Consider the following 25,434-nt stretch of genomic DNA (forward strand, 5'->3'; position numbering starts at 1 on the left):
TCCTTATTCTAATATGCACCATGCTTAATATTATTATTATTATTATTATTATTCTCCTCTCTCTCCAAACACATCTTATATACAGTAGCTACACATTTTATAGGCCTAAAAATCTGATTGCAAAAGGCAGAGAGAAACAATGTGGCTGATCTCAGTCGAAATAGACACATCCCTTTGGTCTTTACAATGCAACATAATAATAATAATAATAATACATTACACACAACACACGAGCAATAACAAACACAGCACAGTAACAGGAATTCCGTAGTGCAACATTATATTACAATAATGCCACATTAAGCAGAGGGGAGAGCCAGGATTGCTGATTGCTGCACTTACTGTGGAGGTGGAGAGTTTCCTGATGAACTGGTTTGCAGCCCACAACATGGTGACTGTACGCGTTCAGCACTGAATGAGTCTATGTGTGTCTATGAGCAGTTACTCTGCTCCAGAGTCCCACCTGCACCGCTTGTGCTCTGTGTCTGACACCCAATCCACACAGCCTGACACCCTCCCCCAGACAGCCTCTCTCTTTGGGGTGGGGTGGGGTGGGCCAGGCCAGGCCAGGCCAGCCTACTGCTGGGGGTGTACACATGCTGTGGCTGTGTCTATAGGTGCACATAATAACCCCCACAAACCTCACCTCCTCCTTTACCCTATATGGGTATAGAGCAGAGAGTGCATTGCTCTGCAGCACTTAAACAGCATAATTGTCAATGCAGAAATCTGCTGTCTGACTGTCTCTGTCTGTCTGTCCGACTGTCTCTGTCTGTCTGACTGTCTCTGTCTGTCTGACTGTCTCTGTCTGTCTGTCCGACTGTCTCTGTCTGTCTGTCTGTCTGACTGTCTCTGTCTGTCTGACTGTCTCTGTCTGTCTGACTGTCTCTGTCTGTCTGCCTGTCTCTGTCTGTCTGACTGTCTCTGTCTGTCTGTCTGGCTGTCTCTGTCTGTCTGTCTCTGTCTGTCTGACTGTCTCTGTCTGTCTGACTGTCTCTGTCTGTCTGACTGTCTCTGTCTGTCTGTCTGACTGTCTCTGTCTGTCTGTCTGTCTGTCTCTGTCTGTCTGACTGTCTCTGTCTGACTGTTTCTGTCTGTCTGACTGTCTCTGTCTGTTTGACTGTCTCTGTCTGTCTGTCTGTCTGACTGTCTCTGTCTGTCTGACTGTCTCTGTCTGTCTGTCTGTCTGTCTGTCTCTGTCTGTTTGACTGTCTCTGTCTGTCTGTCTGTCTGACTGTCTCTGTCTGTCTGACTGTCTCTGTCTGTCTGTCTGACTGTCTCTGTCTGTCTGTCTGTCTGATTGTCTCTGTCTGTCTGTCTGTCTGACTGTCTCTGTCTGTCTGTCTGACTGTCTCTGTCTGTCTGTCTGACTGTCTCTGTCTGTCTGTCTGGCAGAACTCAGGTTGGTTTATTTTGAAGCACAGCACACTTGACACCATTGTGTGTTTTCGGGGGTGGGGGGGGGGTAATAAACCCTTCAAATAAATAAATAAATAATACTAGGAATAATAATTTGGTCACTTAATCCACGACTGCTGTGTGCAATTGGCTGCCGCATTTCGCCCACAAAATATACAGTCACTACACTTTGCAGTGTATCCTGTGAAGCGCTTTGAGACATGTTAAGGACGTGACAAGGCACTGTATCAAATGCAAGGATTATTATTATATTTCCCCTTCAAGCTGCTTAATAGTGGATCATTCTCCAAAATCTCACGGTTGTCATGTTTTTCTCTCATCTACAAATGAAACACAAATCCCATCCTCTGAACCCCAGAGATTGTTTGCAAAGACATGAGACTACATTTCCCAGAATCCCGCGGATCGGAGCGCGTGCGCAATGAAGCGGGTTGCGGTGACGACGCTGCCGGTCTGAGACTACATTTCCCGTCGTGCAGCGGGCGCGGGCGCGTGCGCAGTGGTGAGGGTGGCGGTTGGCAGCACGTGAGGCGGTCACGGGACCAGGCGGGTTGGGGACGGTTGGGCTGAGCGCGCGGGGCCGGGGCTGTGTGTGATGGACTCGCTCTCCCCCGACTGGGAGTTTGATCGGTTTGATGACGGCTCTCAGAGTAAGTGACGGTTCCCCCCGCCCGCACCCCGGCAGATACACAGGCAGGCCCGAGCCTCCCGGGGAGGGCGGGAGGGAGGCCTGGGTCAGGGTCAGGCCGCCTGTGGTGTCCGTCACTGTGAGGGGGAGAGAGAGGGGGGGGGGAGGAGTGTGTGTGGGGGAGAGAGGGGGAGAGTGTGTGGGGGAGAGGGGGAGAGTGTGTGTGGGGGGAGTGTGTGGGGGAGAGGGGGGGAGTGTGTGGGGGAGAGGGGGGGAGTGTGTGGGGGAGAGGGGGGGGAGTGTGGGGGAGAGAGGGGGGGAGTGTGTGGGGGGGAGTGTGTGGGGGAGAGAGGGGGGGAGTGTGTGTGTGTGGGGGAGAGGGGGGGAGTGTGTGTGGGGGAGAGGGGAGAGTGTGTGGGGGGGAGTGTGTGGGGGGGAGAGGGGGGGAGTGTGTGTGGGGGGAAATGAAGGGCTCTGAAGACCTGTAATCTGTTGTTGTTGTGGGGGCTGATGCAGTGATGGCGGGAGGGGCGAGTCCCGGTGTTTCAGCAGAAGCCCCGCGGTTGGTGTCCGGTCCCGGTTCACTTTGTGGGGAGAGTTCTGGACACCGGCGACAACACCAAAGCCATTGGCACCTGTCGGCCTGAGAGGCACTTTCAGGTGTTTGGAAGACGTGGATTTCTGTCGGGATTTGACTGCGGGTCAGAAATGGTGAAACTTCCCGCAGCCAAAAAGCACGAGAGTCCGCGCTCTGTCTGTCTGTCTGTCTGCGCCACCGGCTGGTGTCTCCTCTGATGGTGTAGTGACTGCACCTGTCTGTCTGTCTGTCTGTCTGCGCCACCGGCTGGTGTCTCCTCTGATGGTGTAGTGACTGCACCTGTCTGTCTGTCTGCGCCACCGGCTGGTGTCTCCTCTGATGGTGTAGTGACTGCACCTGTCTGTCTGTCTGTGCCACCGGCTGGTGTCTCCTCTGATGGTGCAGTGATGATGACCACAGGCACTGCTCCTGCTCTGCCCGTCTCCTTGCAATGCCATCGCTTACAGCAGCTGTGCTGCTGGAGGCAGAATATCACTATCGATTCGTACTCGTGTTAGAGCCACACACTTTGTGCAGACTTGACAAAACTAGCATTTAAGAAATAGTCTGGACTGTCAGTTGGCACTGTACTTTGTTACAGATTGGATTGGGGGGTGGGGTATCTTTCCCAGATTAATAAAATAAGTAACGTGTATTAAAAATAATGGGGAGGAGGTGATAAAATGGGGCAGAATAGTTTCTGCGGCTGCATAGTCCAAGGCATTGTTGACGGCAAAGATTTTAGTATTATTTTACCTATTTAGCTTATGATTGAAGCCTATGAAACTTCTTTTCAGTCTAGCAAGTAAAACTGGCGTGTTTGGTTATAGTATATTGTGTAGTATGATAGAATAGTATAATAGAAAAGGAGCAAACCAACCTGAAATGTTCACCATTTTTTTTAGAGCAAAAAGATTATAAATGTCAAGGAAAGATAGGTATGTCTCAGCCATGATTGACATCCCTCCTGCATCTCTCACACATACACCCAATTGCTTTTCTGATGCTCACTGAGCATCTCACATTAACCACTTGTCACAAAACTATCAGAGCTATCCCTATATATCCCAGTAGGGGAAAAATTGTGTAATTAAGAGATTGCTAATAGAATAGTGCTTCCTTAAATGTTCTTGGTCATCCTTCAACAATAACAACAAATTGCATTGAATAGTGTCTTTCATGTCGGGAAGACGGTCGAGGATTCACAGATCAGTTATGACAGTTATTCTAAGTCTCGTATGTCTCTAAATCACATGCTATCCAGGAAATTGAGTTAAGCATCCAATAAATTGTAACAATACAATAGTATTTCAGTCTGTTCGTATGGAAATGCTCGCTTTGATGGTAACTATAAAAGGGCTACTCTGTATTTGTTTTTTAAAAAATCCTATGATTTCCATTCACCTCCCTCCACCCCCCTCCCGGGAGGGAAAGGTTGGTGTGTGAATCTTTCTCAAGCATTTCCCAGTGATGGACTTGAGGTTCAGAAAGAGGTGACTTGCTCAATATTTCAGCTGGGGAACAGATTGTTCGTGTGGCATTATAATGTCCAAAGGGAGAGGTTTTTTTTTTAAAAAGAGTGGAGGAAAGAGGTCTAAACTGTTTTGATCCACCTCGTTTAGGAAGGATCAGTGAGCTGCTCTCCCTGATGTTTTGAAACAATCCAACTCCCTCAATGAGTTGGAATGTTTCACATGAAGGTTTCAACACTTCTAAAATGTTCTTTCTTACCCGCTGTTTAGAAATCCATGCTGAAGTCCAGCTGAAGAATTATGGGAAATTTCTGGAGGAATATACCAATCAATTGAAAGGAATTGAAGATGCATTGGATGATTCTGTGGGAGATGTTTGGGATTTTACTTTGGATCCCATAGCCTTAAAGGTAATATTAGTATAATAATAATCCTTGCATTTGATATAACGCCTTATCACATCTTCGAGACATCTCAAAGTGCTTCACAGCATATACTGTAAAGTAAATTGACTGTATATTTTGTGGGTGAAACACGACAGCCAATTGCGCACAGCAGTGTCCAACTACAGTCGTGGATTCTGTGACCAAATTAATATTTTTTAAGGGATTATTACCCATGGAAAAGTGATGCAACAATCAACTAATAACCAGGTCCTACTTACTGCTGGTAAACAGAGGCGTGTGGAGTAAGGAAACTTGCCTAAGGTTTCGCCCTGACCAGGAATCAAACCCAGGTCTCTCGCCTGTGAGGCGAGTGTTCTAACCACTGAGCTATAGGACTCCAAGGGATATTCATTAACTCATTTTACAGATGCTATAATTATAATTGATTGCCATGTTGGTTGCTTGGTTAATTTGCTATATTGTGGAAAACAAGTCATTTTGCTTTATCAATGCATTTGTGTGTAACTACTAATTTGCCATGTAACTTCAACCATTTTGGCTGTCCCAATTGATTGATTTGAACATTTGATGGCTGCTGTAAATTTAGAGTTATCTTTTTCATAGTTCCTTTCTCATTCTGGATTATTGTGTACTTGGTAATACATTTCCAAATTCCATTGTAGATTTTCATACTGTAAAATGTTGCAGCAATTGCTTACATATTTATTTTATTATCAAATAAATATTGATGTAATATTTTTCTAAAAAAGTATTTTTTGTATCTTTAGCTCCTGCCATATGAACAATCCTCATTATTGGAACTTATTAAAACAGAAAATAAGGTAAATTGACTTAAATCTACAAACCTATTCTCTCCTGTCAATTTAAATGATTTAATTTGTTTGAAATGATTTATTAATGTCTTACTTATGAAATCAGGCCAGATGATCAATGTATTTGGCAATGTATTGTTTCCCACAGGCTATATTTTAAATAGGTACAGTTAAAGCTTCTAAGCCTGAATATATGAACAGGTAGTGACTGGATGAAATTAAAAAAATGATTCTTGTTTTAAGCAGAAGCAAAGTTTAGGACTAACATTTCTGTAGAACTAGAGAGAGTATATTTGAAAGTATTTTTATAATTTTTTTTAACTTGGATGGTTTGTGATTCTTGTGATACAGTCTTGTTCAGTGAATATTAGAGCAGTCGTGCTAAATATCATAATTAATATTATCAGAGCAGGCTGTAGTGATATGACTACAGGAAGGATCCATGTGTATCTGGAGTAGAAGCCTTTATCATGTGTGGCTGTGGAGACACAATCGCATAGCTCGTGTACAGTATTTGTGTGTGGTACATGTGGAATTCATCCACAAACACAGAACACCCCAAGTGGGCCTAATGCTTGTATTTCAGCAAGTATTTCATCTGATATTGCATGTGTACTTATATATTCATATATTAAATGTCTCATTGTATGGTGTCTGATAATATGAACAAATCTTTTGTAGGTCTTAAATAAAGTGATTACAGTTTATGCTGCTCTTTGTTCTGAAATTAAAAAGTTGAAATATGAGGTAAGAATCACAAGATTATCATTTCCTACGAATAGACTTTCAACTACAGATGGACTTAGTTGATGTATTTGGCTGCCTTACCCTAGCCCTATCCATACCACCATTGGTGCTCGAACTTTCAGATCCTATACTCTAATATAATAATAATCCTTTCATTTGCTATAGCGCTTTATCACTATCTTCAACAATTGTGAATCATTTAAGGTGGTCTTTACCTGAGTTCTCCCCTCCACCTCCCAACTCCGTTCTCAATTCTGCTCCAAAACTATTTTACAATTACTTATTTTCACCTCCAATTGCATAAGTAGCACAGTGGGAAGTTGTTTTAAGTTATGAAGCTGGCAAGAGTTTTAACTTTTTTGTTTTTAATTTGGTGTTTACAAACTATGTAATACATGTTTTCTTCCATTTCAGGCGGAGACTAAATTTTACAATGGCCTTCTTTTCTATGGAGAAGGGGGTGAGTTATGCTTTTCTGCTTAAAAACATTTTAGTGTTGCATAAATTTGAGTATTGTCACATCCAGTACTTCTGTTATTTACAAAGGATATCTTGTATTTGTTCACACAGGACTGAGTGGATATATATTTGTTAGATCAGGATATCAAGAGATATAGGGCAAAGGCAGTTAATTGTAGTTGAGGTACAGATCAGCCATGATTTAATAGAATGGCGGAACAGGCTTGAGGGGCTGAATGGCCTACTCTTGTTCCTATTTTCCTATGTTCCCCTTGGAAGGGTTGAATGATGCTCAGAAAATAAATCTTGTTCCACTGTGGTATCGGGTCCATGGAGACTTAGGTCACTGGGCTTCAGCCAAACAGTGGCAAGTATTAAAAAGTTGATCTCACATCCAAAATGGAAGATAACAATTATAATGAGAAAGAAAGGAAGTAAAAGACTATATACCTGAACAAATACAACTGTTTAGACTAGTAGAAAAAGTAAAATACTCTTCATAAAATCAGGACACAATGGAGTACAGGAAGAAACGGTTTGCCAGGAAGCTATTAAAGTTTAGTTATTTTTATTTTTGTTTAAAACTGTTGAGTATTTTAGTAAGTTAAGAGTAATATACAGTAATAAAGCTACACTGACATTTGAACAGGCTTCTTATTGTTTCCCTAATATCAGTATTAAATCCCTAATGATACACAAGTCTAACTTAGATTATCATTACTTAGTTACAGACTCCAGCATGGTGGAAGGAGAATCACAAATCCAAATGGGCAGATTTATTTCTTTCTTACAGGTAATGTCAATGTTCTGTAAATCGTGTGATTTTTGTTTTGTTCGCTAAGTGGTGCATGTTAGCAGTAGTGGAGGGAATTGGAGCTATGTGTGATCCTGTACCCAACCTGACATCCACAAACATGCACTTTGAACATTGATCAAGAGCAGGACTCCTGGCTGATTTTCTTCTTACCTGGGAGAGGAGCTAATTTAATGCAAACTGGGATTTGAGCCTACTGAATTTTAGTCTGTTTGGCTTATTGTTCTGCAGGTTTATGCCTTTATTTGGCCATCGGAGGGAAATCTTATACAAATAAGAATCACTTGGAAAATTGACATCAAATTGTTTTGCTCCAGTTCTGCTTTCCTTTCCTGTACTGTCTGCTGCATTATATATGTTGAGCTTGAATAATGGTGTTGTGTGTTAGTCTAATTCATTAAAAGTACTGTGCTCTTAAAGCACTATTTCTACATTACCAGCCTTAATAAAGGAATTCAGCTTATCAGACTCTTAGTTCATTTCAGCATTAGAATAATTCCAGAAAAGGTGTGTTGATATTTTGCTAAGAAATGTATATAATTTTTTTAGTGATAACAACAAATCCTCTGACGGCAACAAGAAGCTGTTCAGTACTATTACACTTTGGGGTTCTGGCTGTTGGCAAAGCATTTTGAGTGGAGATGGAGGGAAGTCTGTTTTTAGACCACTTGTCAAAAAGATTGATTTGATCTATTTACCTTATTGTAATTATTTTACAAATATATTATAATAGATTGTGAATATGCCAAATTATTGAACATGAGAGTTTAGAGGAAGTAATTTTAAAGTAAAGAAGTAATTTGAAATTTGAAGTCAATGAATAGTTTTTTTTTCCCCTTTTAGGAATTTTCTTGTTTTGTTACAAGATGCTATGAAGTGGTGGTAAATGTGGTTCAGCAACTCGCTTCTCTATACACCAGTAGCAAGTAAGACGGCATCATCTTATCTGAACTAATTGTCTAAATATATAGTGTGAGTGAAAATAATATCTTTGGAAGTCTTATTTTGTGCTTTTAATTAAAAAAAAGTTTTTTCTCATTTTAAATGTAAAAAGATCATTTATTTATAACAGTATATGTTTTATATTATGTTAAATTATAATATAACATTATGTTATTATAAAGCATAGCTTGTGAAAATAATCCCTGCTTGTCACAATGGTTAAGAGTATTGCTAAAGGTGTATTTTTTAATTGTTTAGACTCCTTGTTACTGAAGCTGTCATTTTATTTCTGTAGAAATGCACCTAAAATCATAGAAACATCTGGAGTGCATTTCCAGGTTAGTTATGGATACAACTATTAATATCAACGTGTAAACTTTCAATTATTTCTCATTTATGAATGAAGTAATGACTACATAGAGAATATTGTTTTACATTTTATTTTTTGTAGTATTGAATGACTTATGCTTTAATGTAATAAATTCAAAAATGTTTTTGTTGGAAAATGTCTGACTGCACCTGTTGTGCAGACTGTATATGAACACCTTGGGGAGCTCCTGGCTGCTCTTCTCACATTGGATGAAATAATCGGGAACCATGTTACATTAAAGGACCATTGGACCATGTACAAAAGGTCAGAGTGTAAACTAATAACAGTCATGTGATTTGACTTGCTCAGAAGTCATTTAGAAATCAATTCCGGTGACCCACTGGAATAACAGTTGTTTACCAATCCATTGAATCAGAGAATATGGCAGAGACTTGCATCTGATTCTCTGTGTTTCCATTTCTGAAACTGAGCAGCCTTTAATATCTAGAGCACAGGCACAGTCAGAAAATCTGTGGATAAATTAACTGTTCTCCACTTGCACATCCCCAAACAAAAGTTTAGAAGTGAATTGTGTTAGCTAATAAGTGCTATATATTAAGCACAAGGGGGTTGAAGAGGAAGGAAGCAATAACCTGAGGGAATCAATAGATTTCTGTCTTTGCACTTGTTCAAATTTTCGACGATGCCTGTTCATGAAAATTGATTACGTTTAAATATTTGTGATTTAATATAAACATTGAAAATGGCTCGAATTTTGCCCACTAAATATACAGTCAATTCACTTTACAGTATATTCTGTGAAGCGCTTTGAGACGCCTCAAAGATATGATAAGGCGCTATAGCAAATGCAAGGATTATTATTATAAAGCTCAAATCAACACCCTAAAGAAAATGATGGTTTTCTTTGTCTCCAGGTTACTGAAATCAGTCCATCACAATCCCTCAAAGTTTGGAATTGCAGAGGAGAAACTCAAACCATTTGAGAAATTATTGTTCAAACTGGAGGGACAGCTTTTGGATGGAATGATTTTTCAGGTTAGAATAAATCTGATTAGATGATCAAATTAAGTGATGGTAGTAACAGTTGTTTATCAATGGAATTTATTCTGCAGGCCTGTGTTGAACAACAGTTTGATACAAGGAATGAGCCTATTTCAGTCTCGAAGAATAGCACATTTGCAGAAGAGTTTGGCCATAATATCCGTACTATTTTCTCCAATGTAGAATCCAAACTTGGTAAGATTTTGTTAAATATAAAAATATTGCTTGGTTTTCTTGAAAAAATAAATCAACTATTTCCATAAGGTTTCTACTATTGAATGCTTGAATTGACCGACTTGATTTAGAAAGATTAAATCGTTCTACTCATTTTGTAGATCATAGATGAAATATAGTTAAACTGATTGAATACAGTTGTATATTCTTTTTTGTTTACCTCAGTTCTTATACAGTCACCAATAACATAGTTCCATTGATTATGCTTTTTGCTCAATGTACGAGAAGTTTAATTTTGCAATTTTTTTCTGATTATCACTTTGTGTTGATGTGATTTCCTTTGTGTATTCCCCCAGGGGAGCCTTCAGAGATTGACCAGAGAGACAAATATGTGGGTGTCTGTGCACTTTTCGTATTGCACTTTCTGATTTTTCGGACCTTAGATAAGAAGTTGTACAAATCCTTACTCGATGTTTGCAAGAAGGTAAGTGATTGCATTTTGGATTTTTTGTTCACAATGCTAAATGCCAAATCCTATCATTCTAACCTATTGATTGTTTTGGCTATCATATAGGTGCCTGCGATTACACTCACTGCCAATATTATCTGGTTTCCTGATCACTTCCTGCTGAACAAACTGGCACCGGCTGCCAAGGTTGTGGAAAAGAAGAACCTGCAAGCAATCAAAATTCAGAGAGAAATGTTTCTACAACAGAAGGCCCAGACTCTGTCTAAGTAGGTCACTTTAATGGGTGTGAATGGCTTTAATTTATTGTAATAATATTCTGTGGTATAAAAGCTGAGGAACATTGTAAAGTTTGCATCAAAGAAAGGTGTGACACTCTTGACAGAGGTAGACTGTTTACATCTCAATCATTAATTACTAATGCATTTAAAACAACATTTCCAATTGATACCCAAGAGTATTTTTTTTACATTAGACAGAATCTCTTATAAGAGAGAGCGACTGCTCAAGTCTCCTTTGTACAGTTATAGCAAAATGCCTTGGCTTCTAGCAGTGGAGCAGGAAGCCACGTTTACCCTTTCCAGCTCCATATTGCTTTGATCAGGGTGGCTGTTGGTTTTCATAAACACCAACGGGCCCGTGCTGCTGCCTCATTGAATGTATTCAATACTGAATGAATACACAGCATTTCCTGGGACTTTGGGGGAGCAGAGCTTGAATAAATTTGCAATCACCATATTTATACTGCATTGGCATAAATCAAACTGTTCCTGAAATGTAAGCTTGATTTGTCTCAGGAGTAGGGTTGTGGTGTGGTTCTTTCTGATTTATACTGCATTTTACTATTTTTTCCCAAAACATTACAGCTTAAATAGGGCATGCGAGTGGACGTCTTCCCGACGTGAAAGGCACTCTATAAATGGAATCTTGTTGTATGTTTTGTTCAGCAGATTGAATTTTTAAAAAAATTGTAATGTGTGTGGCATGCTATATTTATGGTTGGCTTTTAGCTCTGATCCAACTAATAAAACTACTTTTACAGAGATGTGCAATCATATTACTTGTTTGTAAGCTCATGGATGATGAAAATGGAATCCATTTTGTCCAAGAAGCAGAGTATGGACAAGTTTGCTGAGGATCTTTCCAACAGATGTGGTATTTTTATACAGGTAATTCTTTGTTCTTTGGCTGGTTATGTAAGGTGGGATACCACAGAAATGGGCCTTCTCCTTGATCCAAAGGTGTGGGATTGGGCGGAAGATAGAAATAGCCAAAATAGAAATACTTTTGCATAGATATCATTTAGATGGTGATACTGACAGAAAATTATGCCTGTGATATTTCTCTATGACTGATGGTGCCAATTCATTATATTCCTGAAATATATAGAGGATGCCTCACAAAATTAACTTAGATGAAGAAGGGCCTTTGGTTAATCTGATCCCCTCCTTCCTGAACTCCCAGCCTGATGACCTCCCAACACAGCATCAAGTTTTTTTTAATGAGTCTAGTGTCCTGGCTTCAACTGTTACTGGCAACCTGTTCCAGTAAAGAAACATTTCCTGATGTCTGTCCTCAGATTGCTCTTTGCAACTCTAAACTTTAGCTCAACTTGGAACAATGACATTGACTACCAGTGTACTTTCACTCTCTGGAATATATCAGGTGTATGTTTAGTGGCTGATCAAATATTATTTTTTTCTCCTCAGGGTATTCTGTATGCAAACAGTCTTAGTAACATCATCCGAACCACGATGAATTTGTATATGTCAATGCAAAAACCTATGACTAAAACATCTGTGAAAGCACTGTGTAGACTTGTGGAACTTCTAAAGGTAAGCTGTTTGTAAAAGTGTTTACAATTGGCATTTTGCTTACTTGCTGAATCATAAGAGTCCTCGCACAGATTTCATTTCTTTCTCTCCCCGCTCTGGAGTTCTTTCATCACATTTCTCCATCACCAACTGACAAATCACTTCCAGAATATCAAATAACAAATTATTTCTCTGGCTATGATTTGTCATGTAAACTTCAGCATTTTGAAGGCAATTACCTTCACAGAGCATACACATACAAAGCACACACGCACACACAAACGTCTTTCCCACTTTCTTGTTCTGGTACATTCTGAGCTTTGGTGCTTTTTTGTTTCTTGCCTGATTTCATTGACTGATGATTAACTCTTGCTTACAAAGTAAATGAAATGCAATATCAAAGCATTTTCATTTTTGTTTTAAGGCAATCGAACACACTGTGCATAGAAGGACCATGGTTATTGCAGATTCTGTATGTCACATTGCCCAGTATCTTCAGCATCAAGCCCTCAATTCTATAGCAACTGCAAAGGTTTGTAACTGCAATTTGTTGAATTGGATGTTACCTAGACTACCAAATGGATAAACTTCGGGGGATAAGATTGTATATTATAAATGCTGCAAAAGAAATGTTGGCTACTTATAGCAGAAAACTTTTAACAGAAATGATTCCAAATAAAAGTTGACCTCCCTATTCCAATTAATCAGCTGTGCATCTCATTATTATCTAAAGACATTCCTAGCACAGATTAGTGTCCGTCTTTGCCTATATAATATTCATTTAATTTCTGATCAATTATATTTGAAGTGATTTGAGATATTTAGTTTTAATGATAGGCAATGTATAAATGCAAGTTGTTGCTGAACAAACTGTCCAAATTGAATCCTTATGAATATCTTTTCCTTTAATATGAAATATTGTAGTGCAATATTAGTTACAGTTATATTGGGTAAAGCTGTTAGAGAAGATAATGCTTAATTAGGAGTCACTTGCTTGAAGGTAGTACAGATTAATTGCACTAACCAGTGCATCATCAACCTAGGAATATTCTCTAGCTCAGGGTCTTCCAAACCTCCTGGGCTCAAAGCCCCCAGGACATTAACTACCCTGACTAAGGCCCCCACTCGGGCTGTCAACAAGGCCTTACTCCCTCCCACAGCCTCCACAATACACTACCCTGATATACATAGCACTGGGACGGTGGGAACATCCACTCTTCATGGACTATTGGGGTCCAACTAGACGTCCGTAGCCTTTGCCTTTCCTGTCAGTCTCCCAGCTCTGCAGAGCCCAACTTGGGAACTGATCTCGCTCACTCCTGTACTGACTTAGTCATTGTATTGCGAGAATGTGAGCAAGTGATGCTGACACTGGGTAGGGCAAGAGCTTGGTTTCATTCCACATATTAGAAAAGGATTAATTAATTTGTGTGATCAAAAGTAATTCTAAATTTCAGTTAGAAAACATTTGACCATGATATTTTTCTTCAGAAAAGGGTGATCTCTGACAAGAAGTATAGTGAGCAGCGCCTGGATGTACTATCAGCTCTGGTGTTAGCTGAAAATGCTCTGAATGGACCCAGTACCAAAGAGCGCAGACTAGTAATTGCACTTGCACTAAGTGTGGGCACTCAGATGGTAAGCATATAACCTTTCATACCATACTTAAAGATCTTTTGAATTAAACTGTAGTATGATTTATTGTATATTTATGAATTTGTAAAGAAAGATGTTTACTCTGCCCTTCTAACATAAATAAAATCTTGTTCACTGGCTTCTCTAGAAAACATTTCGAGATGAAGAGTTGCTCCCGTTACAAGTTGTTCTGAAGAAATTGGATCTTGTCACCGAGTTGAGGGAGAGGTGAGAAAAACACTGGAGATATAAAGTGGTAATGTGTGACCCGGCTGGAAAATGTGACCCGTGTGATGTGTCTTACAGGGTTAGAGTGCTGTGTGATTGCAGCTTCTTGTACTGGCATCGGACCATTTTCCCCATCTATTTAGATGATGTGTATGACAATGCTGTTGATGCTGCCAGAGTCCATGTAAGTTCAATGTTTGGAATAATACCATTTTAAACTTTCTGCATACTCTACGTAATGCAATGGGACTTCATAATATTGCATCGGGAATTTTACACAAAATGTTTCCCCAGGTTACCTCTCACCAGCAGTCTTAAGACAAATGTGCCTAACGTTTAACACGAAGAATACAGATAAATCCTTGATCGACTTTGATTTGCTTTTTATAGGATCATTTTATGGAATCTTTATGGTTGTCTATAAATTGAAACTACAGTAGTCACTTACTTACACTCAGATTAAGTTACAGCAATTTTAATGAATGGTTGGAAAACGCAAATTCAAAATTAAAGTTAAATCAGTTTGAAAAATGTTGCTTCTACTAACATACTCTAATGTTTGTAAAAGAAATATAAGTACAATCTGAAAGCTCTTTTGTGTGTTTAGTACATGTTTAGTGCTCTGAGGGATTGTGTCCCACCAATGAAGCATGCAAGACATCTGGAGTCAACCCAATTATTACTGGAGTGTTTTGATAAAGAAATCATGGATGTGCTCAATGAGGTAATAAATATCTGCACAAGTCTCTGATTTTTATCCTATTCATACCTTCGTAGAATCAACAACTGTTTATGGGATACTGCTGTGCACAATTTGGCTCTTGCGTTTCACTCACAAAATACGCAGTCAATTCACTTTACAGTGTATTCTGTGAAGTGCTTTGAAACGTCTCAACATGAGAGGCGCTATATCAAATCCAATGATTATTATTATTAACAAATGGTTCCAAAGAACTTAAACAGAATGTTGCTTTCATAGAAAAAAAACATGTTCAGGGTTGTGGACCTTACGATGAGTATAAGATTTTAAAATCTAGTTTAGTATGCTTAGAATATTAAATTTGTGAAAAATTCTTCTTTTTAGCTTTAGTTTGTTTGACCATCTGGTCTGGCACCTATAGATTGTGCTAACATCTTTTACTTTTATGCTGCACTACATCCAGATAGATGCAAATTTCTCCTTTGATTTTAACCTTTACCCTGACATTTTCTTTTAGTTAAGGAATTTTTAATTTTTAGATTGAAATGTTCCTTTATAAATTATTTAAGGACTCCAGGACACTACCCCACTTCACGTGAAGGGCGCTATATAATATAAATACCAATTGTTGTTGATTAGAAAATACTAGTTAGGATTTACATAGTAAGGTTTTGTTTTACAGTCTGTAAAGCTTTTAATTTTTGTAAAGTCATTGACTAACCATTGTCAATGTCTTATTTACATGAAAATACTAATTTCTAATTGTCTTTTTTTCCTTCACCACTGAACATAGCACTTGCTGGACAAGCTGTGTAAAGAGATTGAAAAGGATCTGAGGCTGTCTGTACACACACATTTAAAGTTAGATGACAGGAATCCTTTTAAAGTTGGCATAAAGGACTTGACCCACTTCTTCTCTATCAAACCAATCCGTTTTTTTAACAGATTCATTGATGCCAAAGGTTAGTACCTATTTAAACTTGTGTAAGCAGGCTGCTTTCCTCCATTCCAATAAATATCTCTGGTGGGACACATGGAACTCAGTTTGGTGTGGATAGTCTTAAGCATGGTGATGGGTTTCCGCATGTGTCAGACATCCAATTGGCCAGTTCATTGAACATTTCACTCTAAAGTACAAAATAGATATTAGTACTTGCATTGACTAGTTTTTTTAAAATAAATATTTAAAAATATCTCAACAGCTTATGTAACTCACTACCTGGACAAGACGTTCTATAACTTGACGACTGTGGCCCTTCATGACTGGGCAACTTATAGTGAAATGAGAAATCTAGCAACCCAGCGCTATAGTCTTATGATGACTGAGGCGCATCTTCCTAGCCAAACCCTGGAACAGGTACGTGCTGAAATCCTGGCTGCTTGTTGGATAGCGTTTGTAAATCTGTCTCTGTTACTCTGAGGGAGAAGATGGGTGGCTGGATGTGTTGGGAACAAGTTGAAATTCAAGTGCTAAAATGAATACACTACTGCATTACATTTCAGCAATTTTAGACAAGTATCTTCTATTAGCTTTGTGTGCTTGTAAGAACATAAGAACTTGTTAGGCGAAAGAAGACCAAGGTCCGTCCAGTTTGCCTTCCACTTTCCTGGCAGTCGCATGACATGTCTTGTCCCAAACTATATATTGTATCCCGAGATATTTCTAAACAGAAATCTATCTAATTTGTTCTTAAAAGAACTTGGGTAAGTTTCCTTACTCCACACGCCTGATAATAATCCCTCCAAAAGACAAAAACAAAAAAAAAGGTCATTTTAAATCCACGACTGTTTGTGGGATGCTGCTGTACGTAATTGTCTGCTGTGTTTTGCTTACAAATATACAGTCAATTCACTTACAGTATCTGTGAAGCGCTTTGAGACATCGAGAAGACGTGAAAAGCGCTATATCAAATGCAAGGATTATTATTTTTATTTTGCTTTCTAAATAGTAGTTGGCCACATTAAGTCAAGCTTCAGATAAAGTGGTAACTTATCAGATGTTTAAATGTACTTTTAATGGGATTTCAATATTCTTTGTCATCTTATCACTTTAATTTCTAGGGGTTAGATGTCCTAGAAATCATGCGAAACATTCATGTCTTTGTTTCACGCTACCTCTACAATCTCAACAACCAGGTTTGCTATTATTTTTCTGGGGACCTTATAATTGGCAAAAACTTTAACATGAACATTAATTGTAAGAATTAGTTTGAAAATTACGGGATTATAAAGTTGGTTGAAGCAAAGAGTAAAAAGTTATTTATGATAAATTTTGATGCATACAAGAGGGCAAAGGGAATAGAGGGCTGTGGAGAGGGATTTGAAGGGGTGGAGACTCATATGAGTATAAACACTGTCGGCCTACAAGGGCTGAATGACCTATTTCTTTCCTGTGATGTTGGATGTAATTGATATCCCTTTTTGTTGCATGTTACAGATCTTTATCGAACGCACAAGCAACAATAAGCATCTAAATACAATCAACATTCGGCATGTTGCAAACTCAATTCGTACACATGGAACTGGCATCATGAACACAACGGTAAGTATGCTTGTCTGTCATTACATGCATTATTACCTCTTACAGTGTTGTGGCTGAACTCACTTGTCTAGGATTTAATGATTAGTTCACTTTTGTGTCTACCACTTTCTACTATTTGTGTCATGAATTGACCGACATTTTTATGTCAATTTTCAGGCCTTGGAGCTGTTTGTTAGCCAATAAATAACTTTTCAAAAACATTTTTCCCACTTTTGAAATGGGATTCAAGATCCCCAAACCCCAGTGTGCCATTTGTTCAGCGTGTGTCCAGCATTTCACTAGGGAGCTTTGTGGTAATTTATGTTTGCAATTTTTCCTCTAGGTCAATTTCACTTACCAATTTCTGAGGAAAAAGTTTTATATCTTCAGTCAGTTCATGTATGATGAACACATTAAGTCCAGATTAATCAAGGATATTCGATTCTTTAAGGAGACCAAGGACCAAAACGATCAAAAGGTACAATCAGATTGCTGTTTAGTTATCTATTTAGACATGGAATTCATGCCATGAGAATTGGAAGTAAATGTATCATTGTTTCTGTTATAGCTTGGAAAGTAAATTATCTTACTCTTGTTTACAGTACCCCTTTGACAGAGCAGATAAATTTAATCGAGGCATCAGAAAGCTTGGCCTGACGCCAGAGGGACAGAGTTACCTGGATCAGTTCAGGCAGCTGATCAGTCAGATAGGTACGTTACTGGGGGAACATTTTGCAGTATAAGCTAATAGTTATTCAGGATTGTGATGCTGTTTCTAGTTAGCGCTTACACTGCTTGAGAATGAGTGTCTGCTCAAACTAGTTAGTATTCAGAAGCTCGTGCCAATACTTCCCTACATGAAAATTGGAAGTAAATGTATCATTGTTTCCGGTTTTGTGTCTTTTTGGGAGATGTAAAAAATTATCAAGTACATAGAGGATCTCTGTAAGTACAGACTTTTAAATTTAATACATTAAATTAGAATGGTACAGAAGAGTGACACATTTTCAACTGAGTGTTTTTAGTCATTCCCTGGCTGACTGGAGACCTTCTGTAGTTTGTCAGTCTAACCAGACCCTATTGGATATCAAGCATTGAATTTCCCAACTCAAACATATTTAATATTTAGGTGAATGATAGGAACATAGGAACAGGAGTAGGCCATTCACCCTCTTGAGCCTGTTCCACTGTTCTGTAAGATCATGTCTGATCTATACCTCAACTCCAATTCTCCGGCCTTGCCCCATATCCCTTGATACCCTGACCTAACAAACATCTATCCAATCATCACTTGCTCTGGCTTGCCTTTAGCTGGCTGACATTATTCTGAGAAAGACCAGTGTGATGCTAATCTGGTACTCTTATTACAATATGGAAATGAAATGGTGTTGGCTGGAATTCAAGGCTTTAGATTAAATGATTTCCTACCATCAGATACTGGGTTCTTTTGAAAAATTGTACACTAAATATCCAGTAACTTTTAGGGAAAAACCTATTTTAAAATTAAAAAAAAAATCAGATACTTTTTGTTTGAAACAGTGGAGCCCATGAAATTTATAATTCAGATTAATTTGGTCCTGTGAGAAATGGGTATGCAAAAGCTCACGCATTTACGATGGTTCAGGCGTTTAGCTCATCGATGACACAATGAAAAGGATCAATTGATACAGTGTTCCAAAGGATTCAACATTTTCCTCCTTTTCTCCTGAAGATTGATTCATGTTGGGTTGCTAGGAGTTGCACCCCTCCAGTATCTACTGATTAATTGTTTATGTGCCAGCCTACAGTGAGCATCATCAAGCCATTGAGCTGAGTGTAGAAACCAGAGTCAAAGCCAATCCAAGGTCTATCCTCACACACTTGCATTTTTCAGCAAATATCACTGAATCCAGGTTAGAACGTGTCCTGTGCCCCTATTGTTTCTCTCATCCCCTCCTCTAATATAACCTTTGGGTATTTAATGCTTAAAGCACAGCCCAATACGATGAAGCTTAACTGCACAAACGCAGCTCTGAAGCTGAGTTTCAGAGTTTGTGGTGGTGTGTTTACCCACTGAATCTGCAGGATTTCAGAATGTTAATGGCTGTTGCTTAGTTCTGACTGTACAACTATACCTAGGAGTGGAACATTTATTACAAGAAGAAGCTTACTTATCCTACCCCTACCTTCCCACCCTCCACCCCTCCTGATCCCAACCACCGGCTTGGGTGCAGATTGCTGACTGTCCAGCAGCCCCTTGGGACATTCTCCTGAGGTGGATGTGCTATACAAATGTAAGTTGTTGTATAAAATAACTTATTTTACCACAGCAGGAAAGGTTTGTTTCTGTTCAAGCAAAGAAATATTATAGTAAAAATTAATTAAAATGTCTCTGAACTTGTATGAATGCTTTGATATTCATGTTTAATATGATTTTCTGTAGGGAATGCAATGGGCTATGTTCGAATGATTCGATCTGGTGGACTACATTGTTGTAGTAATGCCATAAGGTACAGTTTGATTAAAAAGCAAAAGCATTTCTTCAAACTGACAACAGCTAGCTCTTAAGTTTACAATGATTTAATATTTTCTTTAGGTTTGTTCCAGACTTGGAGGACATTGTGAACTTTGAGGAGCTTGTGAAAGAGGAAGGACTTTCTGAGGAGACTCAAATAGCAGCAAGGTAATGGCACCAAACATCACACAGTAGTAATACCTGCTGTGCTCAAACATTCACTTATTACATCCCTCAAGATCCTCGCGAAGGATCCGGGACATTACCCCGTATGGAGGGCACTATATTCATGCACTTTGTTGTTAATGGAAAAGGAACATGTTGTAATCATTAACTATGTTAATCTCTTGGCAGATCGACACATATATGTGTTCTTTGCTTTCTAATTCACATTTTAAGACCAGTCAGAAATGTAGATATTGCCCCACAGCTTGCATGAATCTTAAATGTTCTTCCTCAAAACTACTATTGACCATTGAATTAGTATGTGATTTAATTAGTAGGTAGCTTACACTGCGAATACTAACACTGTGTTTGTAGTGTAAGCTTTTTTTTTTGAGAAACCTTTAGATTTTCATTCAGCGTGTTGTGAATGTTGCAGACAGCTGGACTCCGTCCTGAGTGACCTCACCAGAAACTCGGCTGAAGGGACCGAGTACTTCAAGATGCTGGTGGAGGTATTCTCTCCTGAATTCCGTAGTCCTAAAAATATGCATCTTCGCAACTTCTACATCATTGTACCACCACTGGTAGGTGTATGCTTTAATATTACCTGCATGTTTCATGTCTATCTATACATTACAACTATAAATAACCTTTAACATTTAAAATAATAATAATAATTTGGTCACTCAATCCTGACTGTTTGTGGGGCACTCACTGTTGTGCGCAATTGGCTGCTGGATTTTGCCCACTAAATATACAGTCGATTCACTTTACAGTATATGTAGAGTAAAGATAGAAGCCAATGGTATAAAAGGGACAGTGGCAGCGGATCCAGAACGGGCTGGGAGACAGAAAGCAGAGAGTTGTGGTGAACGGCTGCTTTTCTGACTGGACAGTGTACAGTGGCGTCCCCCAGGGATCGGTATTAGGACCACTGCTCTTCTTAATATACATAAATGATCTGGACTTGGGTATAGCGAGTACCATTTCCAAGTTTGCGGACGACACAAAGTTAGGGAGGGGGTAAACAGTGAGAAGGATAGGAGCCGACTGCAGGAAGACATAGACAGAATGATAAAATGGGCGACACATGGCAGATGAGTTTCAATGTGGAGAAATGCGAAGTAATGCATTTTGGTAGAAAGAATGAGCGGAGGCAATAATGGCTGGTAATACAATCTTAAGGGGAGTAAAAGAACAGAGCAACCTGGGGGTGCAGGTAAATGAATCCTTGAAGGTGTCAGGACAGGCAGATAAAGCTGTAAAAAGGGCAAATGGGATTCTAGGCTTTATAATTAGGGGCATAGAGTACAAGAGTCAGGAGGTTATGATTAACCTATATAAAACACTGGTTAGGCCTCAGTTAGAATACTGCCCCAGTTCTGGGCACCACACTATAGGAAGGATGTTAAGGCATTGGAAAGTGTGCAGAGGAGATTAACGAGGATGGTACCAGGAATGAGGGACCGTGATGATGAGGAAAGGTTAGGATTAGTCTCATTGGAGCAGAGAAGGTTACGAGGACCTGATAGAGGTCTTCAAAATCATGAGGGGATTTGATAGCTTAGAAAGGGACAAACTGTTCCCACTGGTGGGTGTGTCGGTGACTCGAGGCCACAGATTCAAAATAGTCTCTAAAAGAAGCCGAGGGGAGGGGAGAAGACATTGCTTCACGCAGCGAGTTGTTCGAATCTGGAACATTGCCTGAAAGGGCGGTCGAGGCCGATTCGATAACTACTTTTAAAAATGCGGTGGACGGGTATTTGAGGAGGACGGGTTTGCGGGTTATGGGGAAAGAGCCGGGGAGAGGGATTGACATTACATTGTTCTTCACAAAGAGCGGCACAGACTCGATGGGCCGAATGGCCTCTTTTTGTGATGTACGATTCTATGATTCTATATCCTGTGAAACGTTTTGAGATGTCTTGAAGACGCGATAAGGCGCTGTATCAAATGCAAGAATGAATATTCTTTAACTTTTGAGCTTGCTATTTGTTGGATTTAAAGTTGGATTTAATCATGAATGTTTAAAATTTTCATAATTATCTGGGTTTTATTAAGGCATTAACAAACCAATTAGCTTCTTTGATCTGATCATTTACTAGTGGTCAAATACTTGCTGCTGATCGTATCATTGTTTTTTTTCCCCTTTTCCTCTGTTTAGACGTTAAACTTTGTTGAACATTCAATAAGCTGCAAAGAGAAATTGAACAAGAAGAATAAAGTTGGAGCTGCCTTTACTGATGATGGCTTTGCAATGGGTTAGTACAAATACAACTGTCTATGTAGAATATACTCAATAATATATTCCTTACAGTAGTAAGTTGTTGATGGGGACTGAAAGGAATGCTGTTTAAAAGAGTCAACAGAGACACTATGGACCAATGGCTTTCTTCTGTGCTTAACTTTCTATCTTTGTGTTATGGAATTTATTTCTGTAAAGAACCAGGGCCACTTTGTGACTCATTTTAAACCATAAACAATAGGTGACATGCAAGTGTATTTGAGATGCACATAGTTGTCACTGTGTTGGCCTTGTGTGTGATACAGGGAACATACCTGAGGTAATAAAGCTACCGTTGTTTGAGTTCTAGATATTGTGAGGACCACTGGATGCTGAGTTTATTTTTTAAGGACATAGAATCTGTTTTGAGTAATGTGAGATTGCTGAATTCATACTTGTTTGATTTGCCTGAATATTGCATTGTTGTATGCTTGCCCATTCCTTGTAGCACGTGTTAGTAAAGTGGCTTCTCAATTATTCTAGGTGTTGCCTACATTCTTAAACTGCTGGATCAATACCAGGAGTTTGACTCGTTGCACTGGTTTCAATCAGTGAGGGAGAAATATATGACGGAAAAGAATGCAGTTGTCAAACAACAGAATGTACAGTCAACTAATCAAGATGAAAAGCTAATGCAAACAATGAACCTAACTCAGAAACGCTTGGACATATATTTACAGGTATTTTATTTGTAGCATTTGAAGTAGATAATCTGATGTGTATTCTGCATATTGTCCTGATTGTTCCATAAGGACATTGGTTACACTGACCATACTCAAATCAATTATTTTCCTCTCACAAACTGGTAGATCTACAGAATAGACTCACAATGAAAGTAATTGGTATTATGGAGTAGTGTCCATGTTGGCTGGATGTTTTAGGTGTCAAGCAGGTGACAAATAATAACAATCATAGTGTTTAAGAGTGTCCAAACCAGACTGAAGATTCCACATATCTCTGGCACTTGGAATGGAATATGCACTCTCTACTGTAGAGTCATACTGTGCCTTTATCCCATCTTCCTGCCTTAATTACTTATCCTGCCCTAGCTTCAATATTCCCATTATAACGGGTAAGAATTGTAATGATAGGGATGATCATTTAGGAAAAAACATGCTCAGGGATCCAATTTACCCTTGAAAAGCACTGTCTGATATCCAATTTCTGGATTCTTATTAGCACATGTTCTTATATATTAACACCCATATTAACATGCTCATCTGTAACTGAAATTCAGAGAACATTTCAAATTGTGAAACTAATGATTGTGTAAACTTTTTGTTTTCAGGAGTTTGAGTTGCTGTATTTTTCGTTGAGTAGTGCTCGGATTTTCTTCAGAGGAGATAAAACTGCGGCTGAAGAAAACCAGGAACAAAAAGATAGAGAAGGTATTTCATTTTGAAACTCATTTTTGGACAGTACCTAGATTTCTATTTAAATTTGTTTTCTGCACCGTTCACTACCAACTTGGATAATATAATGGCATCCTGTAGCTCAGTGGTTAGAGCACTCGCCTCACAAGCAAGAGACTTGGGTTCGATTCCCGGCAGGTCAGGGCGAAACCTTGTGCAAGTTTCCCTACTCCACACTCCTGATAATAATCCCTCAAGAGAAAAAAACAATATTAGATTGTTCATTCAATCCACAACTGTTTGTGGGATGCTGCTGTGCGCAATTGACTACTAGGTTTCGCCCACAAATATACAGTCAATTCACTTTAAATTCTGTGAAGCTCTGGAAGACATGAAAAGTACTATATCAAATGCAAAGTTTATTATTATAATACTTGCATTTGATACAGCGCCTTATCACGTCTTTGAGACGTCTCAAAGCTCTTCATAGAATACACTGAATGGACTGTATATTTTGCGGGTGAAACGTGGCAGCCAATTGCGCTCAGCAGCGTCCCACAAACAGTGAACAAATTATTTTTTAAAGTTTGGAGGGATTATTAGCCCTGGATGATAAAAACATGTTTTTTTCTACTCCTTTCTGGTTGTTTATACCCTGTACAAATTTGTCAGTAAACAGCTGAAATCCTGAGCAAATAAACCAGCTGCATGTCTGGCACAGCGCTGGCAGGTGTGGCATTCTCCAAGTATATCACTGGAGTTAACCCACTGAAAAATAATAGCGTTTCATGCAGTGACCTTTACTCACGACCACCACTGGTTACCTCTTGCTGCCCTGCAAACTGGTTATTCATATTCAAGGGCAAAAAATGAGCTAACTATGAAGATTCCTATTTTTAAAAAATTGGAAAGTAAAGATATTATCGCTGGTTACACTGTAAGTGCTGCCTTTACATAGATATTTACTTCATTGAGATGAAAACTGTCAAAAAATACATCTGACCCTCACTGCTCTGTGCTCCCACCATAGCAGATCAAGTTTTATTCCACGTCCAAATGCCAGTGAAATTGTTGATGAGATGTAATGTAAGAGAATTTACATTGCAACTTCAAATCAGAATTCTACACGTTTCTGTATTAATGCTTTAATAAACAACTTCCCAGGAAGGGCAAAACCTTAGGCAACTTTCCTTACCCTACACGCCTGTTTACCTAGGTGTAAATCGGAACCTGGTTGTTAGTCGATTGGCGCATCGCTTTCTGGGAATACTAATCCCTCAAAAAAAATAATAATAATTCAGTCACTCAATCTACAACTGTTTGTGGGACGCTGCTGTGTGAAATTGGCTGCCGAGTTTCACTCACAAAATACTTAGTCAATTCACTTTACAGTATATTCTGTGAAACACATTGAGAAGTCTCGACGATATAATGAGTTATATCAAATGTAAGGATTATTATTATAGAATTACACGTTTCTATATTAATGCTTTAATATGCAACTTTAAAAAACTAAAAAAACTTTTTAAAAATAGGTGTTGCAGACCTGTCATACATAATTATGACATGTGTAAATTGGATGCCAATTTAATATTTAATTTCTTCTATATGTCGTTTTTCTTCTTCCTCAGATGAAACTACTAAATCGAACAATGACTCCCTGAACAGTTCCTTGCCTGACTCTGCTATGAAGTGATGTGCAATGGTGCCATATTAAAACAAACCTTATTTCCATGTGGTTGTTTACCTTCTGTGCACTTCTATCTCCTACACTGCAGATTGGTTTTCGATTTCTTTTACAATTTATTTTTAGTATAAAATAAGCATTTTGAAAAAATTTTTGGCAGCCCAGTAGCAGTGTTGGTGTTGATACAAGGAAGGGTTTGACTAGGTCATCATTAGTTTGCTGTCCTCATTGCATTTTCCCCAGTTGGTCAGGTGATTCTATTAGC

General features: G+C 38.9%; 2 protein-coding genes across 2 annotated transcripts in view; one reads left to right on the forward strand and one right to left on the reverse strand.

The window, feature by feature from the left end:
- The window catches only part of aldh1l2 (aldehyde dehydrogenase 1 family, member L2), a 30,207-nt gene extending 29,662 nt beyond the window's left edge, over positions 1-545 (reverse strand). Inside the window, exon 1 of the mRNA XM_007909691.2 lies at positions 343-545. Coding sequence (XP_007907882.1) covers positions 343-390 — 48 coding nt within the window. The 5' untranslated portion in view covers positions 391-545. The remainder of the gene's footprint in view (positions 1-342) is intronic.
- Positions 546-1,923: 1,378 nt separating this feature from the next.
- washc4 (WASH complex subunit 4) lies at positions 1,924-25,216 on the forward strand. Its single transcript, XM_007909690.2, has 33 exons — positions 1,924-2,069; positions 4,367-4,506; positions 5,271-5,324; positions 5,997-6,062; positions 6,477-6,522; positions 7,247-7,314; positions 8,179-8,261; positions 8,573-8,615; positions 8,808-8,911; positions 9,523-9,643; positions 9,721-9,844; positions 10,180-10,307; positions 10,398-10,558; positions 11,332-11,458; positions 11,999-12,124; positions 12,528-12,635; positions 13,595-13,741; positions 13,887-13,966; positions 14,045-14,150; positions 14,574-14,690; positions 15,460-15,628; positions 15,869-16,023; positions 16,728-16,802; positions 17,104-17,208; positions 17,531-17,665; positions 17,790-17,898; positions 19,610-19,676; positions 19,763-19,849; positions 20,283-20,430; positions 22,011-22,107; positions 22,614-22,810; positions 23,419-23,518; positions 25,114-25,216. Exons 1-33 carry the CDS (start codon positions 2,015-2,017, stop codon positions 25,176-25,178), a joined length of 3,513 nt encoding a protein of 1,170 aa, XP_007907881.1. The 5' UTR covers positions 1,924-2,014; the 3' UTR covers positions 25,179-25,216.
- Positions 25,217-25,434: the final 218 nt, after the last annotated feature.

Source organism: Callorhinchus milii, unplaced genomic scaffold (genome assembly GCF_018977255.1).
Source record: "Callorhinchus milii isolate IMCB2004 unplaced genomic scaffold, IMCB_Cmil_1.0 Scaffold5, whole genome shotgun sequence".
Taxonomy (NCBI): Eukaryota; Metazoa; Chordata; class Chondrichthyes; order Chimaeriformes; family Callorhinchidae; genus Callorhinchus; species Callorhinchus milii.